The sequence below is a fragment of the Stegodyphus dumicola genome, chromosome 4 (genome assembly GCF_044657685.1).
Source record: "Stegodyphus dumicola isolate Sdum_Otavi_A_Nest chromosome 4, ASM4465768v1".
Taxonomy (NCBI): domain Eukaryota; kingdom Metazoa; phylum Arthropoda; class Arachnida; order Araneae; family Eresidae; genus Stegodyphus; species Stegodyphus dumicola.
This window is the reverse complement of record NC_140771.1, coordinates 106,555,483-106,574,699: the sequence shown is the minus strand read 5'-3', so window position 1 is coordinate 106,574,699 and position 19,217 is coordinate 106,555,483. Positions and strand designations below refer to the sequence as shown.

General features: G+C 30.9%; 1 protein-coding gene across 3 annotated transcripts in view; it reads left to right on the top strand.

Annotated features, from left to right (window-relative positions):
• Positions 1-19,217, top strand: part of LOC118198766 (neogenin-like) — a 284,128-nt gene that overhangs the window by 81,952 nt on the left and 182,959 nt on the right. For all 3 annotated transcript variants that reach the window (XM_085815315.1, XM_085815317.1, XM_085815314.1), the window contains exons 2-3: positions 11,702-11,870; positions 13,950-14,095. In XM_085815315.1, coding sequence (XP_085671441.1) covers positions 11,702-11,870; positions 13,950-14,095 — 315 coding nt within the window. The remainder of the gene's footprint in view (positions 1-11,701; positions 11,871-13,949; positions 14,096-19,217) is intronic.

The window sequence follows — 19,217 nt, the reverse complement described above, 5'->3', positions numbered from 1 at the left end:
ATAAATGCACTCTTTAAAATTTACTATATTTGTTTACCATAGCGATATTCTGGTGCTAGGTTCAATTAACAGCGTTACATTTCGTTCATATTATAACTCAGAATGTGTATAAATTTATATCATCTGAAGAATTATCTAATCGTTGCCACATGTTTTATTCAACTACTATAATAAATCTAAAATGATGTATAAAAGAAATTAAGCAAACAAAACAAAAAAGAAACTGTTTTTCACAGACGATTCAGAATTTCTCATTCAATTAATTCAGTTCTCACTTCCCGACATGGCAAAAATGCATAAAAACTCAAAATATCTATATTTAAAATTACGAAATAAATCTTAAATACTTATTTCCTCTAATAAATTCCAGAATGGATTAAACATGATTTAATTCGCAATAATAAAAGTAGGCGTTAACTTTGTTATTGCAAAGCTTAGTTTCTCTAGATTGGCAACAAATCCACTATTTTGCCAAGTTTGAAATGTAAATAAACATGTCCGCCATTGCAAAAATAATTAGACTTAGCTGCACTTGAACAACTTTTAAATTGTTGATAACTCCCACGAATATTGCATGCAGATTTACTAAAGGCATAAAAACCTTAACCGGAAGATAAGAACAACATTATTCAATCATTTTTAAAGGAAGAAATGCACAACTTACAAACATATAAGAGTAAGGAAACTGAGATCACTGAGCCAGGTAACAGAGTGGATATATATACTACATATATTTATATACATTTGGTGTGGCCGATTGCAACCAAAATACGAGGTGCAGATATACATGTTATAGCAGTCCTTTATACAAAATTTTAACATTCTGAGGCTACTCGTTTTTTAGTTATGCATGAAACGTATGACAGGGCCCACGAAAAATTCTCTTCAGAATTCATTTTAAATCAGTTTCATGATTTTTTTTTTTTTTTTTTTTGAAAAGAGTCTTTTTATTCTGTTCTTACGTACAGATGTCACTCAAAAACATCGTTAAATTGCATTCGTTAGAGGGGAAAATGGATATTTTTGTTGAAATAATGATGGCTGAACGTTTTCACGATTACTTCGTATAAGGAAGTAAAAAGAAATGCAAAACTCAGAATTTAAGCTCCGAAGTGCACATGTGCAGGTGGAGGCCTGTGTCCTTAAAATTTGGTACTAGGTGCTGCCCGTTTTCCCACAATGCAAGAACCAAACAAGTGTACAGATTCTTCATTATTTATTTATAATATTTACATGCATACAGATTTTTCATTCATTAATAAGATAGAAGATGAACCTGCATTTTCAAAGGTGTTTTACTAGGCGAGAAGGAATAAGAGCTTTGTATGTGTAGATTAGGTTATTTAAATATGTCAGAATATATGAGGACTATGTGTTTAAGGAAAGGGAGGACTGTTCTGAGGAGAACTGGCTCATATTCATGTTATACATAGAGAAAATCACGAAAATCAACCTTGCAGGATCCTATTCGCTTGTGATCAAATCCAGATCGAACTCTCAGTATTCAGTGGCCTTAACTATTCTGCTGCTGGTGGCTCTCTAGGTGCATTTAAGGTGATCATCTGTAAAAGATAAATAAGTAATGCCTCGAATTAAATTAAGTAAATGTATTTTCTTTTAGAGGTTTGTGGATTGTAAATTATCTCTTATGTGTTCAACAATGCGTATGTATAAAGAATGCTATCATTTTCAGATGCACTATTTTATGGAAGAAAATTTTCACTTGTACTTAGGCCAGTTTGGTATAAATTTGCTTTTATTTCTTCATCTTGCAGTGTTTCCATGAAAAGCCAGCGAATCTGAAATACTCTGAAATCTAGTATACTTAAAATTATAAATGCACTTAACCCTCTGATTGCTCAATTTGTAAAACGAAATCGCTTTAGAAATTGTGTAATTTTTTTTGGCATATCTTAAATCTATATATATTGGAGAATTGAAAAATGAATTTTTCCTTTCTAGAAAATATTTTTTTATGTAGATTTTTATCATGAGAAACTAAGTTGCCAGAAATACCAAGACGTTATCACAAAAAAAAAAAAAAAAAAAAAAAAAAAAAAAAAAAAAAAATTAAATAAGTTTCAGTCGAATACAGTTAATTTCTTTTTATTGTATAATATAAAAAACCAGAATTAAAAAATTTAAGAAATATAAAGCACTGAGGAAAAAATACCTTAAAAATGCAGTTTAGTATGATAGAGTTCAAAACAGGGTTTAAGGCAAAGTCCAACTTCTTAGTTTTTGCACCAGATTCAGTTATATTAATCTAATTAATAATCAGTCTAATTATTAATCTAATCAAAAATCTAATTAATAATTTAATAATTTAATTAAATAATAAAAATAATCGCTGAATGTTTTCTAGTGGCAATTTCTGTAAGAAAAAAGTGGCAAAATGTCGAGTTTGAGCGGTAATACCACGTGCCTTCAACCGCCACAATTTAGTGGACAACTAGCAATATTTGTTGGCCAAAACATAAACTAAACGTCTAATACTGTATATAATTTATTTCTGTATTAATTATTAGTATTCAGTTCTAATACTGTATATAATTTATTTCATTAGTGGTCAAACGGGGAAAAACCGGGATGTGCTCATCAATAAAGGAAGAAAAACACGTGCCCGCGGAAATAGCCGGATGAGCAAATTTTGCTACATTTGAGTTGCCCATGGAAATTGCGGAATAAGCAGCCAGAGGGTTAAATCTAATTTATAACTCTGTTGTTTAAAATACAATCATTGGAGCTGTAGTTCATGCAAGTGCTTAGAGTGTGTGTGTGTCTGATTGTGGCAAAGCCTCGAGGGCTATCTGCCGAAGGGGAGGAATGCCTTTGTGGAGGACTGTCGAAGGGAGACTGGCTCGTATACACGTTACACATGGGGAAAACCATGAAAACGCCCATGCAGCCAGGCCGTTCGCGGGATTCGAACCTCGGACCGAACTACCAGTGTTCAGCGACTTTACCGCTCGGCCGCTGGTGGACCAAGTGCTTAGAGTATTAGAGTAAGAACAAATCAGTCATTTGTTTTACCTTGACATGGATTGTTATTATCAGCACAAACAAACTTGAACTAGCTTAGTATTGATAGATTAGTGCCTTTAAATATATATTAGGTAAAAAAACTTCAAAATAGATTGAATTTTTTAGCAATTTTTGAAGTTTACACAGAAGCAGATATCTGAATTAAAATGTAGAATTAATATGTGTTACTTTGTTCTAGATATTAATTAAATCAAAGTTTTTGATGCATGTGCTTTGGCATAATTAGCAAGTATGTTAAAACCTCCTGAGTTAGGGCCTGGCTGAAATGAAACAATCACCAGTTAATCATTGTATTAGTGAGCATGGCGTTTTCAACTTTTACAGGAATGCGAACGTACAAAGAGGTCTTGCAAGCATTCCAGGAAAATCTTGAAAGAAATTACTTTTAAGTAGCATAAATAATATAAATGTATGGTAATGTATATTTATGTGATTATGATGCAATGTAATCTAAACTTTGAACGAAGAATTTGGTACATATATATTTATATTTTTAGCTGCCAAAGTAGCTTTCGTGTCTTATCCAAAACGGCTGTGCCGTATTTAGTTCAACTCAACAAGGTTCTTCTTGTATAGTGGTATTAAAAAATTAAGAGAATTTGCATATTTTGGTTATTTTCTAGAAACATACTAAATGAAAGGTAAAAATCATGCTTCCAAACAAAAGATTTAAACTTTTAGTATCGCATATACATAAGCATACACTCTGTGTGGTTGGTCTGTGTGGTTATCTAGGGAAAAGGCATTTTTCGCTTTTCCTTCGCTCGCATCCCTCGACGACTTTTATGATGATCCTTTAGAGGCAACATTTGGTGAAATTCAAAAGTAGATAGTAAAATTAGTAACTGCCAATGTTTGGATGATGGAAATCCATATTATATAATACATAATCGACAAGAGACTGGAATCTAAAGTGCAAAGTATTTGAGACCTGAATGTAACCCTAAATCGTGTGGAACTTATGCAGCGTAAGGAAACCGGATCTATAGAAAGAAAGCCCTGGCAAAGTCATTCAAAACTCACAATGGCTAGTAAAGCTTGATATTTGTCTATTTCACCGATAGCTGTTCAGTTGTCTCATTCAATTGTTACTGTTGCTAAAAGCCTGCACATTATTTGCGCCTTGCTCACTTTTACACACAAGAGATTTTGTTTTGCATGGTGCAGAAAGTATTGCCTTTGGACTAAGCATCAGTAAAGCCCGCTTCATTGTAACTACTGATTCTTGACCAGGGTCAACACTAGCCATTTTCTTACAAGGCTCAGTCTTAAATTCCAAGTGCCTACTTTTCTAAAAATTATACTGCCTCTAAATTCTGCTTCCCATTGCCTCCCTTGAAATACAAAAAATTTGCCATCCCTAAATTTTACTGCTCTGTTCTTCTCTAAATTCTGAAAATTTTATTGCTCAAAACTAAAAAACTTTCATTACCTTCAGTATGGCTGTGGCTGAGGTGTTGTCTTTGTTCTCAGCATACCTGCATCTGGAGAGAACCAGAATCCTTTACTTGACCTCCAACATCCAAGAAAGGGAACCAACATGGCAGCAGAAGTTTGATGGTCAGAATAGATATCATGCTGGATGGGTACACAAATCTCCATGTCTTTGACAAAGGCTGTGTGACTTCCAAGAGATCTAGGAAACAAAGCCTAAAGCGTATTTTCGCTTTATCAGGGTAATAATCGCTCCCTGATTCATTTTTATTAACAACAGTGCTTGCCCACTTAGGGTTAATGTTGTGGCAAATTTTCAGATTAGTAAGGGTATTAACTGGGGAGATTGTATAGCAACGTCTTCAGACATAAACCCTATAGAACTTGTCTGGGACGTTCTTAGCAGGGCGAATGCAACTCGCTTTCTCACTCCCAGAACCATTCTGGGCATGAAAATAGGGACTCATATACAGTATAAAGCTGTATGACTATTAAGATGGGACCATTTCTGCTGCTTTAGCCCCCCCCCTCCAGGCACCGATACCATACATTGCAATGGGAATAATTGCATTTCTTTAAATTTCCCAAAGGGTAAGACTTTTCAAAGCAAGGAAGTCTGAACCAAAATTCATTTTGTAATTGTTTAACATCATGTCTGTTTGTTTATTGATGAAATTAAAATGTTCAGAAACGTTCAATTTATTGTTTAAGATAACACCCAAGTATATCAAATTAAAAACAAATTTTATTTTCTGATCTTTATATTTTAAATTTGGTTTCCTTATCTATTTTCCTTTTTGGGGGAAAGATAGAGCATTTATCTTCTCTGAATTTAAAAGTAAGCCCCCTCCAACTCTTGACAGCGTTTCAAAATAACAATAATTTCGTGTATTTTTCCCAGAGAAGAATCAAACATGCAAACCATAAGAGCATCTACATAACAATACCAATCAGAGCCTCTAGGAAGATACTGCATTACCAATTTACTCATAAATAACATTCCATAAAAAAAGGCGAGCTGCAGGACCACTAAGGGCATCCTTCCCTACGTCCAAATAAGTCAATACTGGCTCTTACTCCAAATTAGTCTTTCTGATTAGAACTCCGTTTCATCAAATGATGTCAATCCATGTTTTAAGTCAAAAAATAATTTTTATTTCGTTTTTAGTAAATGTAAACAGCATCATTAGTAATCTTTTGTTGCCATTCCAAGAACAACAAAAATTGAATAATTTTTGTTCTTGGAATCCAACAGTATGTTGCCTTTTAATGTAAAATTTTAGGATAAATGTTAAAGTATAATTCATCTTTTAAATGTAAGATAGACATATTTTTTTAAAAAGTGGATTTAAGAGGAAAAAATGAATTATCTTATGAACACTTTTTAAAAACTAGCAAAACCATTTATATCATTTTATTGTAGATTTTATTAAAAACCTTAATGTACTGAACCAAGTTGACTAAGGTACACCAAACTAAATAATTTCTGAACACACGAGTGGATGTGTTCAAGAATTTTTTTCAGGCATGAATACAAAATATATCCACTACAGTTTTTGAGTTGCAGTAAAAAAGCATTTAGTTAAAATAAAGATTAAAAATGGGGAAGAAAGACCCCTTTCTAAATTTTTATTGATGCATTAAATAATTAATATAGAGTGCCCCCTTCTCCCAAAAAAGGGAGGGGGGAAAGGTCCCCAATATGTGAATTGGGCTATCTGCACAACCAATCAAAATGCAGTTTCAGATATTGTTATTTGAAGGTATGCACTCAAGATCGTGATGATTAAAAACACTAGAACTCTCATGATTACAGTGACAGTGAAAAAATTTTGAAATTTTAGTATGGCCGCACCCACTTTTTTCCTGTGCAAATTAATCAGCACGTTTAATAAATGGCGGTAGAGTGATACATGTGTGAAAAATTGCTGGTGTAAAACATTTGCAAAGAAGTACATTATAAAAGATCAATGACAACACAAGAGAGGAGAGAGAAAAAAGACTTATTGGAAATTACAAGTTTTCAATATGCCCACCTTCACAGACACTAACACATTGCATGCGAGATATTGTGACAACACCTTCACAGATGCTAGCACATTGCATGCAGGATATTGTTGACAACAATGACGAAAATAGCATCGCAGGAGGAATCTATATAACTTCACGTTTTATGGCATCTTTCAGGTCTGCCAAATCTCATTTGATGTGTGCACTTTAGATTTCACATAACCACAGAGCGATTTAGCTAAGGAGGCTGCAAATGATAAATCTTTAATGGAAATAGAGATTCCTGGCTCTAAGAGGATTACATGGACTGTCCTAGAAGATATAGTAATTAATAGTCGGAGCAATATATGGAATAATTCGGACAGAAAGAAGGAATTTTTCAGATTTTTTAAAATAAAAGGGAGAATGTGGCTTATTAATGATACTGATTTCAGTTGACTACAGGACATGGTCATTTCCTGTTTTATTTGCACAGATTTTGTATTCAGAAAAATCAGAATTGTCTTTTTTGCAAAACATATTAGGAGGTAATGAACATTTTTTGTGTGCATGTGGTCTAACTTTTTCATTCCATCAAGATTTTAGGATCACTTCTACGGAAGATTTAAATGAAGGGAAGAATTAAAAAACTGCTTGAGAGATCATGAAAATTATTAATTCAAATAGAGAAAGAATTGGAATTGTGCCTTGAGTTCAACTTTTGACTGTCTGTACAACTTTGAAAACTTACTTGGCATTAGTTTTTGTCTCTTTTATATTGTTTTTATATTGTTTTTACTTAATGTTGTATTAACCCCTTATTTATTTTGTTTTTACATGGTGTCCTACTAACTCCTTTTTTTATTGTTAGTTCTTTATTATCTCACTGGCAGCGTCGCTGCCAGCCTTCGTCTGGCTTTTAAATGTACCGGAAAAATAGCTGAAGGGAACACCAAACGTTAAATTTAAAAACTGCATAAAATTTTACTCTGCAGAACAACTTCATAACAAAACGTAATTACATATAACAAAATTACAATGAAATAAGCAATATCCCTTAATACAAATATTAATTATCCTAATAAATAAATTAACCAACTTCCCTTTGCAAAATCTTAAGAACTCAAATGGTATAAAGGAGGTTAAGAACTTTGTTTCCTAAAAAAATCACTCAAAACTTTTCAATATCTTAAAAACAGAGAAATGAGCAATAAATAACATAAAAGAATACAAAAACAAAAAATTCTGAAAAGCAAAGTATAATTAATGATATTTTATCTTATATTTTCAAGAGAAAAAAATTCCAATGAAATAAGCTATATCCCTTAAAACAATTATTAATTATCCTAATAAAAAAATTAACCAACTCTCCGTTGAGGAAAAAAAATCATGCTTTTCAATATCTTACAAACAGTGAAATAAGCAAAAAATAACATGAAAGCAATTCAAAAAACATTAAATTCCACGCAGAATTTTACTCTGCAGAATCACTTTATAAAAAAAAAAATCAATAAGAATGTATTATATATATATATAAATATGACAATAAAATATACCAATCTCTCAAAAACAGTGTCATAAGAAATACGATGAAAAATTGTTGCCAAACCCATATTTCTAAAAGAATGAAACTATTCAAAATGATATTTCATCAAAAATCTATGAAAAACAATAAGAAAGGAAAATTGCCAAAATCACATTTTTAAAGATGTGAGAAGAGTACTCGGAAGCTATATTAAAAATTTTTAAAAAAAAATACAAAATATTATCATTTTTCCAAAATTCTTTTTGTAAAAGCAGTCACAAGGGTAAAAGTTTAACGTGTCCAAAAATCAAAGAAAAATAAACTATGCATTTTTAAAAGTAAACTTTTTTAGAAAAAATCCCATTGAAAAGTTGTTAAGCTCCCTTTGTTAAATAAATTTGTATTGAATCGATTTATTGAAACACGAAATTTATTTTAAGTTCGTAAAATAGCTAAGTGCCTACGTTTCATGACTATGTGAAAATGGAGTGTGTAGAGTAAAATCTCGCTTTCTTATAGCCCATTATGTCTCAAAATTACGCGATTTCGTCACAAAACATAAAAAAAAAATTCGAATTCGAATTTCAAAAAAGTCGCTTCGAGGTACACTGGCTCTTGTCTAGATGCACCTATATACCAAATTTTGTAGCCATGGTTCTATTAGCTTACGCGCAGCGTGAACGGAAGACACACACACACACAGACACTTTCTTTTATTATATGTAGAGATAATGTGACGTCTTACTGGTTTTTATAGCTTTGTACTATAGAAACCAGTAAGACGATGTTTGTTTGTTTTATAGCTTGATTTATTATCGTATTGTTTTTTTTTTTTTTTTTTTTTTTTGTTTGTTCATATAGTTTTTTTTTTTTTGTTTGTTTTGTTGTTTTTTTGTGTGCAATGTAATATGGGCACAGCTCCTTTGTGTCATAAGATGAGCTTCACTCGTCAGGCAGGCCAGACTGCATCCTAAATAAATAACCACAGAACTAGAAATTCGTTTGAATGATTTCTGGGGATCGCCTTGTCCTCAAAACTCCAAACTAATAGGAGATTACTCTGTCTTGAAAGTGCTGTTGTAGCACTTGCTAAACACATGTGGTGACATGTGGAGAAACACAATGTTGCATCCACGCAATGTCATGAATGACATTCCATTGATGCAATCCTAGAATTATGTAATTCCGTAACCATTGGTGTATATCAAAAACTTGCGATAGAGCATGTTTTCATACCTACGGAAATACGAGCAATGTGAAGGGCGGAAGAATTTACAGAGAACATATTCTCTGCAGTGTTTATGAAGTGATATGAGAAATCGCTTGCTTGGATAGCCACAAAAGAAACTGTTCAAATGCAATGCTGTGCCGAAAGTAAATTTACCATGTACAGTAAACGAAATAACCCCTAAGAAATCAGAGACATTTGAAAAGAAAACTAATACAGAGTGCTTTTGAAAGACTATATGAATTAAACCCAAAGAAAATTCATTTTGAAACTGAAAACAAAATTGATGACGACAATAATAACTCAAATGTGAATGATTTTGAAATAAAACTCATAAAAGATGTTGTAAATATCCTTAAATGCTTTAAGTCAGTGATTATGAACCTTTTTTTTTTTGTCATGGCGTACTTTAAATGATTTCAAAATTCGGCGGCACACAAAGAAAAAAATAAGTTTAAAAGTTGTTTACTTACCTGTAATACACTGTGTGAAATAGTTTCTGATAATAATTTTGAATTTGAAATAAAATAATATGTGCTACAAAAACAGCAGTACGTTTATTAAGGGATTAATTACAAGTTGTTAATAAGAATACTTTTAATGAGAAATTTGAGCTGGACTTTTTCTGATAATTTCATTTATATTTGATCATAAAAATGACAATGCTACTCTCATGTCATCTTCTACATTTAACTGTCTCGATCTTTTTTTCATTTCTATGTTGGTTAATACTGAAAACCCGAATTTACACAAATAAGACATAGAAAACTGTAATAATATTTTAAAAGCTTTTTTGGCCTTCATGGGATAATCACATCTAATGTTAATCCAAAATAAATTAATTCATTCTTCCGAATATTTTAAAATTAAATCTCGATTATTAGAAAGCTAAATTAGTTCTTCCTCTTTATTCAAAGTTAATTCAAATACAGAAGTATTCCGCCCAAAATCGGCTTGGATACCACAATTGGCGAGCTTATTAATGTCTTAAAAACCAAATTTTGCCAATTCTCATGTTTACTGCATACTAGAATTAAACTCATTATAACTTTTACTATATACATTTTTAAAATTTGGCGGCACAGTGGTTGAGAATCACTGCTCTAAGTGTAAAGATAAACAATAAAATACATTGATAATTTGAAGAACAAAATAAAATCCTTAAAAAATTGTATTAAAATATTGAAAAATAGAAAAAAAGAAAAATTTTAGAATGTTTGCTCAGAGACAAAGAAGGTGGAAAACATATAGAAAGAAATTTGTATCGGAACTTCAGAAATTAAAATCTCAAATAGCGAAATTAAGGGGGAGGGGAAGCACAGATCGGAGAACTTGGAAAAACATATAAAGCATATTTTTATAAAGACGCATATTAATCGCACAGATTGGCATAAAAAGACCTGCCTCCTTAACTCTCACTTTTGAAAAATTAAATAATTATTTTATGTACTGTGAGTAAAACTGTTTTGTCAAAATTAAGATAACAATCTTGCATATATTTATTTAAATGTAATATAGATGTAAGTATAAATTACAAAATTATTTAAAAATTACCTATTATTATATTGAATCGGAAAAGAAATATGCCTATGTAAAATTTACAAGTAAGCCAGAAAATCAACCTGAAATTAGTAGAAATTTTGCCTCATATGTCATATATGTTTAAAACTATATAATCTAAAGTTGTTTTTTGATTAATTTTAAATAGCTGTTATTACAGTTATCTTAGATCTCTCAGTTAGTTGCAGATAAAGAAATGATTATAAATAAATGCACATTTTTTTAAAAAAGAAACTGTATGTTAAAAGAGTAGCTCATTTTATGTTATTTTAAAGTTGAGTAAGTATTATTAAATTTTTTAATGTTCAGTGTAAAATGCATACAGCAGTAACATTGTCTCTTTCGAATTATAGCTATCTTTCACGAACAACTAATTTTAAACGCTAGTTCTTCAAATTTAAAATGCTAATTTCTATGTTGTGAATTGCATCTTTGCACTCAGTGTCAGCATGACAACGTCATCACTTCTGACTGCTTCAGGGCAAAATGCTGTATGAGCTAGCCCTTCTCTTCTAAGTCTTGATATTATGCACTTCTCCAATAACTTCAACAAGAGCATATGGTCATCCAGATCATGGTCTATCACATGTGCATCCAGTTTCTTCAGATTTTTTGACCTAATCATGTACACTTTTTAACGGATCATGGGCCTCACCTTTACAATGCATAAAATTTCATTTTGATTGACTGAGTGGCTAGTCTCATATATCGAATTTTTTTTTTATGATCCCCTGTAGTTTAATTTGTTAATCTGATTTATATGTATGGTATATATAAAAGTAATCTGACTTCGTTAGCTGTACCAAGAAAAAATTTAGCATGGGCAGATAATTCAAAGCATTTATAAATATTTGTATGTTTCTTATTATTTATTATTATTACAATATTTCAATAGTATTTTTCAAATATATATTTTTTAGGCGGAACAAATGGATTTTCTGATTTTCAGTTTCTAGTTGAACCTCATGATACTATTGTGATAAAAGACCATTCCACAATATTAAATTGCTCTGCAGCTGGCAACCCTTCACCTGTTATAGGTTGGAAGAAAGATGGTGCTTTATTAGAATTATTGCAAGATGATAGAAGGTTTGTGCTATAATTAATTAATTACCGTATGAATTTATTTGATAGTTTAAAGGCATATAATATTTTTAGTATGTCTAATTTTAAAATCATGTAACTGTGTGTTTCTTTTGCTTTTTATGTATTTTATGAAGGTTTCTAGCTAAAAGAAATACGTATTTATTACAGTCAAACTTCATTAACAGATAATTTTTAATCATAGGTCACTGATGGGTTGTTAAGTCTGTTTTCATGTAATATGAACTGATTATAAAGCCACTTTTCAGATGATGAATCAGTTTATTTAGTCACATTCAAACTCATGATGTGACCAAAAATACCTGTTCTTTGGAAGGAAAGCATATTTTGTTTTCATCCAAAATTGTTCTGTAAGCTGCAGTAACACTTCTACGTTTTTAGAAATCTATCAAATCAGTTAACATCTATTCGGTCAAAATGGCAAACAATCTTTTTATCTTTGTGTCCAAAGATAGATTTCTTCTCATGACTGCATACATATATTTCTTTTTTTGGTAGCACTTTAAGAGCATGATCTCTGAAAGTCTCATTCATTCAAAGATCTAATGGCATTGTCAGCTGGCACTGGAAACAGTCATGAAATGCCCAAGATCTTTGCTAATGTATGCCAGTCCATGCAGCAGCCCTGTGAATCTTGTAGTATGATTGATAGCCCTTATTCTCAAAATCTAAATCATTAAAATGCTTGTTTCTTTTGACTTTATCTATGATTCTTATTTGTTCATATCTTTCTGACATGCCAGCACTAATGTGTGAGATTTCTGCTCACACTTTTCATGACAAAATCTGCTTTTTTATTTTATTCCTCAACAGGTATTTTTGAATCTTTTTATATATTTAATTTATAATACAGAGTACAGTAGGGAAACTACCTTATTTAAAAAATGAATAACACAAATAGTATAAGTAATAACAGTTTAATTTTTTTCCAAGTTATAGAGAGATACTTAAAGTTTATTTTATTTTATTTATTTTTTTTTATTGTGGTTTAAAAATAATATCAATAAGGTAGCCTCCATTCTGGTCAATGCATTGAGATAGTCGAGTTTTGAAGTTTCTTTCCACTTTTACCAGCATATCAACGAGTATGTTGTTGATAGCAGCTTGAATATTGTTCTTCAGTTGAGCCACGGTCTTTGAACGTTAGAGATTTCGGATAGCTCCACAAAAAGAAATTGCACGGGGCTAAATCAGGCGAGGCGTGATGGCCACTGAAGATCACCGTAAGGAGATAAGGCATCCAGAGAAATGTTCTCCAAAGAAACCATGGTCCAATGATGCCTATTCTGGACAGTGCACATCAAAAGGTCACATGTTCTGTATGGGATGGGCTGTTCATGAAGTTCTCAGAGATTCGTGCTACTCCAATATCGCACGTTTTGCTTATTCAAGCAACCGAACAGATTAAACGAGCCTCATTGCTAAAGAGCACTAGGTTATCAATGAGGAAATTAGTCAAGAATGGCTTCTCATGCATTTTTTCGTGAAAGAAAATTTTGTGGATTAAGTTTTTGCCAAACTGCCAATTTATATGGATGAAAATGCAGTACGTTGAAAAGTACGATTCCACGGCGAACGTGCGCTCCTCTCTCGTCCACTGTATGATTGATACTAAACCTACCTGACATAAAGTTTTAGACACTCTTTTTTTCAATGAGCATCATCCCACCCTTCTCGGAGTAAATGTTGCTAGATGGTGTGCGTTTCAAATAATGAAGTTCCCCTGCCACACCCTGTACATCTGATTGGTAATTATGAACATTTGCAGCTTTGTTGTAATTAATAACATATATTTCTAATGGCATCTGTTTTGTAACTAGTTAAAGAAACATTTATTAAAAAAATTATGATGCTTTATATGTCTAAATTTCTTTAAAAATATCTCTTTTCTTTCCTTAATTGTAATCTGAAGTTTTCAAACTGCGGAGTTTTTTTTTTATGCTTTAAAATCTTGAAATATGAGAATCTTTTGTTCAGAAAACCATTTTTAATCTTATTTATGATTTTTTATAAACATATTTTGTGAAGCAAATAAACATTATAAATGAGTACTTTTTCTTTCAGATCTATCTTAGCCAATGGTTCATTGCTTTTCCAAAGAGTTCTGCACAGTAGGACACAAAGACCTGATGAAGGCGTTTACCAATGTACAGCGTTTTTAGATGGCATTGGATCTATAATCAGCAGAGAAGCAAAGCTTCAGATAGCATGTTAGTTTTAATTATTTTTTCCCAGAAAATATTTAATCTGTAGAAAAATCTTCGTTAAATACATTATTTTACTTTGTAAAAATATTCCTTAGTAATTGAACTTCATTCTAACATGTGTGTATTCACACATATTCATATGTGATCTGAATGTTAGCAACAGAGATGTATTGATTTAAAAGTAATTTAAAAATGCTGAAAAATATAAAAATGATGAATAAATTATGTTAAATGAATGATCTAAAAATCTGACAGCACGTGTTAGAGCCATTACATTAAGAGTATACTCCTTCTGTCTCATAATTAGAGTAGCTATTGATGAATTTAATTTATTCCATAATCATAGTAGCACCAAATAAATAAATAAAAGTAGAACTCAGCATTTAGTATAAAAAACTAGATTAAGTTACAAAGTAAATTAAAAATATTACTCTTATTTCTGTTTTGAGTGTTCAGGTAGTTTCTGAAATTTAAAGTACTTTCTTTACTGCATTTTAAAATTGTAGGTAGGATTCCTTGGCTGCAAGGCTTCACTTTCCGTATATGTGTGAGCTTAAATTCATTGGAGTCATCTTTCTTCATTGCTTCCAATATAACTTGTTGAAGTGACAGAAACTTATTATCCAGTATTTCGGAGAAATATTATCAAAGGCTAGGTTTACTGCTTCTATCGTGCCTCTTCTGCAAAGAGGAATATGTCTACAAGTTTTTCAAGTTTCTCTTATAATCTTTGCATTTTTGTCCACTGTTTTGTTTTTTGAAAGAATCAACATTAACCTAAGATTCGCTTTGGTAGTTACTTTTGGAGGCACATTTTCAGATTCTTGATTAAGTCATTTTGTTGCATTTAAATTGTTTTGCAGTTAGCATAATGCACCTTTCTGTAATTGTCGTTTTTCTTTTGATACATCAAGAACTGGACTACCGCAATTTGACCTTAAAACTCTCTTTTTTTTCTCATCTTAATTTTATATGGGATAGATATTTAACTGAAATAAACAACTGATTTTGATCTGTGTATGAAATTAGAAAAATAGTTTACAATTTGTAATAATTAGGATAACCTAAAAATTGAAAGATGTGTCAAAACAAATGATGGATGTTATGAAACATTGATTTTGATTGAAGATTTCACAATTGTGTGCTATGACATAACTTACAGCTGCATTTGCCAGTAATTCCTGTTTAATTTTTCACTTACTATTATTATTTGTATGGAACAGAGGGAGTAATTTTTTTGGGGGGGGGGGTTACGCATCATAGAAAAATCTTAGAAATAAAAGAAAAGGCTAAGTTTCATTATTTATTCTCAAGTTTTGTCACTCTTGGCAATTTTTTTCATATTTCTTTTCAATTTAAGCTAAAGGTAAGCTACTTAATGATTATTTCAGTATGTTACAATTATTTGAATAAATGTCGCTCTGAAAGTTTTAATATTTAGCTGACAGTATGTTTGAATTGCAAAGTATGACCAACAGAAATTTCTTGCAGATGTCAACTTTTCAGATTTCAGAACTTATTTTTCAGGCAGAAAAATAAGTATAAAATTGTTCTTTTTTCTTAGTGTTATTTTTATTTCTATTTTTTTGACAAATGTTTAATAAAAAACTTAATAATTTAGTGAACAAATTTAACAAATTTTGTTTTGTTAAGAAATTTTCTCTGCCTTTATTTTTTAAAAAATATTATTAGTCCAAAGGGAGCAATTTACCTGAAGGACTATTAATTTCGTTTTGGCATTTTGCTTTGAAAACTGTAAAAAAGCTTACCACTTTTCAAATTGTTGCCACCATGTATTATCGCCCTGTCTTATATTTAAAGAAATCAAATGATGAAGAATTTGCATAAATGTATGTATGTTTCTCTCATTGTGGTAAAACAACAGTACCTAGAGCCACCAAAATTTAAATAACGTAATCTTCCATAGAATATGGGCATGTGGAAGCCTTAATTTAAGTTTGAAATTTGTTTTATTATTAATTTCGTATTTTGTAACACTTCAGTGCATTTTTAATTAAAAAAACTAAACGATTTCAAAGTGAGCAATGGCAACACTGAAAAAAAACATTTTTATCTCTAGTGCACAAGACTCTGTATGGGAAATTCTAAAGATACGTACATTTAAAAATTAATTTGCGATACTCCTGTATAACTGAATTTTATAGTTTGAGCACGTAGAATAAGATGTTTAATAAATAAAGGTAATACACAAAACGTTAAAAAGTGTCTGTTTGGTTGTAATTTAAAATCTGAAACTCTCTCTCTCTCTCTCTTTTTTTTTTTTTTTTTTTTGTGTGTGTGTGTGTGTTAATTCCAGCCCACTTTCAGGCTTTGCAATTAGATTTTGATGTACACTGCCGAGAGAAGAGTTCAATATCTCTCGTTCTACTGGGCCGATTAACAAAATTCAAACTACGTTTTTCATTTCTTGAACGTGCGATGTAGGATATATATTAGATTTATATATATCATTGTTCTAACATAATTTATTTACTAAAAATATTGATTAATAGATTATCTCCTAAGTTTAATTATAGTAGGATTATCTTAAAAGAGTGAATCCATACTAGTAAGTTATATTTTGAAAGATGTTTTGAAGTAATTTGAAAGTAAAATGTTAAAAATGTTTTAACGGGGACTGGAATAAAATCACGAATAACAAAATTTCAATTGTAAAAAGGAATAAATTAAAGGCAAGAATTAAAGTAAATGCATGTAATCATTGTCATTGATCGGAAATTAGTTGACTTTTCAAGGGGAACAAACCAACTCCCGTTCAATGAACAATAATTAATAAATAAATACGAAGGTGTTTCGTCTTTACTCGAGCTATAAGCTTAAGCCAAACCGCCAAATATTTCCGTGAATAGAAGGGATTATCAGCCAATGCTGATATTTAAAGAACTTATTCCTATTAAGCATTTTAGCCAATTCAATTTTGAGTGAGAAGCAATTTTTGCAGTATTCTATAAAGCTCGAGTAACTGTCCTCCGACACCCTCGTGTTTATGCTTTTGAGTTCAATATTATTTTTAAAAATTAAACATTGGAAATTGTCATTATGAAATAGAATTCAAAGTAGTTGATATAAACATTAGAGAATTACAAAATATAAGATAAATAATGCAAACTTTGCAAAAATAAATAAAAAATAATATAAAAATAAAAAATATAATAAGAAAAGTGAATATATGAAGATATAAGGGCCAGAAAAAGTATTAATTAACTTACGTTCTTTCTAGTGGGGAGTGGGCAAAGTGTTCTCTTCGCGTCTGACTCAGAAGTGTAGTGTTTCTGAAAAATTCTTAGCAGCAGCGGGGCTTTGAATAATATCAGTCGGTAAGACTTGGGTGATATAGAGAAATTCAAAAATTTATCTTGGCACAATTTTTTCAGTTTGCGCCAAGAATAAATTCACTTGCTGAACATAATAATCTCAATATATGGCTTCCATTATGCCAGAGCAGAGTGGGAAAAAAGGCTTCTCGTTAACCTTTTTACATTGTGAATGAGCATAAATTCTACTTCCAAATAACTAGTTCCAAATAAGCAAAGTGCCTAAATCATATTTGATGTTTTATCGCTTTCAACAAATATGCCAAATTTTAAAACGTGCCAATATATAAATTCACGTATATCTTTGAAAATTTTGAATGAAAAACTAATTTTTTTTTAGAAATACGTCTACTTTAAGATGATGGTAAACATTTTATAGATTATAATTCAAAATATTTTTTGAAAATTTTATAAAAATTTTTTTAAAATACAAATTTTAAAAATAAATCATGAGAAATGGGTAAATTTTATTTGCAATGAACCTGAATTTCGAAATATGAAAAGAAGAATAAAAAAAGTTTAAAAAAAAAGGAGAGATTAATAAATATATACGAAACTCAATTAACATTGAGGAGCTAAAATTTTGAGAGCTAATTGTTTAAAAACTACTTGTGTGATTTTTTACAAAACTTGGTAATTTGGCGTAATTTGAATCGTAGAATTGAAAAATGGTATGTTATTTCAGAAAAAGTCTGATTTTGTGTCAAAATAAGTATTTTAGAACAATGCTATATATAAATCTAATATATATCCTAAGTAGCGCTTTCGAGACATGAAAAACTCTAGTTGAATTTCGTCAATCGGCCCAGTAGAAAGGGAGAAATAGAACTGTCCCTCCTTTTTTTGTGCAGTGTACATAGCCCAATATTAAAAAATATTTAATTTGATGCGGTTTTTTTTTTTTTTTTGCTTGTGCCAATAAGGAATTTCTAAGCAGAGGCAGCTGTAAATAAAAATATATTTATGTAAAAAAAAACTTTTTGTCAAAGGGGGGACTACACAAAATTATTTTTTACATAGAAAATAATTTCTTTTTTGGGTAACAAATATCTGATAAAAAATTAGAATTTAGAAAACAAAAATCGGCATTATATTTGCAAATTTTCAAGGACTAGTGTACCGAACCATCACCTCAGCTGCCAAAGTGCAAATGAATGAGATAAAATAAAAAAGGTTTATTCTCCTATCAATAAAATTCCGAGTTCCATATTTAAGGACCCCATTCCGGGTATGAATTCCTGGGGTATGTACAGTATTCCTTGTCATAATTTACATTGGTCAAACTAAAGAGAGCCCTAAAATTTCGTGTTGAGGAACATAAAGTATATGTTAGGAAAAAGGAAATACAGAAGTCCTCTGTTGCCCAGCATTGCTGGTCCGAAAATCACATTAACCATATTTCTGCAGCCAAAATTATTTAAAAGACATCTTCCATTGGTGCAAGGGATTTTCTAGAGGCGTTTCACATTCAAAAATATCTTTCTGTTCTAGTCAACAACCCTAATTCCAATCCATCTTTACCTTCAGCCTTTAATTATGTTTTAGTTTTCTTGTTTCAGCAGTAGATGGCGACACTGGCTTAACTCCTGTCCAGACATTCTTATACGGTCAAAAGTCGTTAATCCGACTCCAAAAGTCCAAAATCGTCGGGACTTCGGCGATTCCGGATTATCGATTTTTCCGGATTATAGATCATCAGTTTAAATCTCGTAAGATGGCATGCAGAAATTCTAAAATTAAAAATATGAAACCGTAATTTATGAAATAAAGAACAATTATCATCTAAAGGG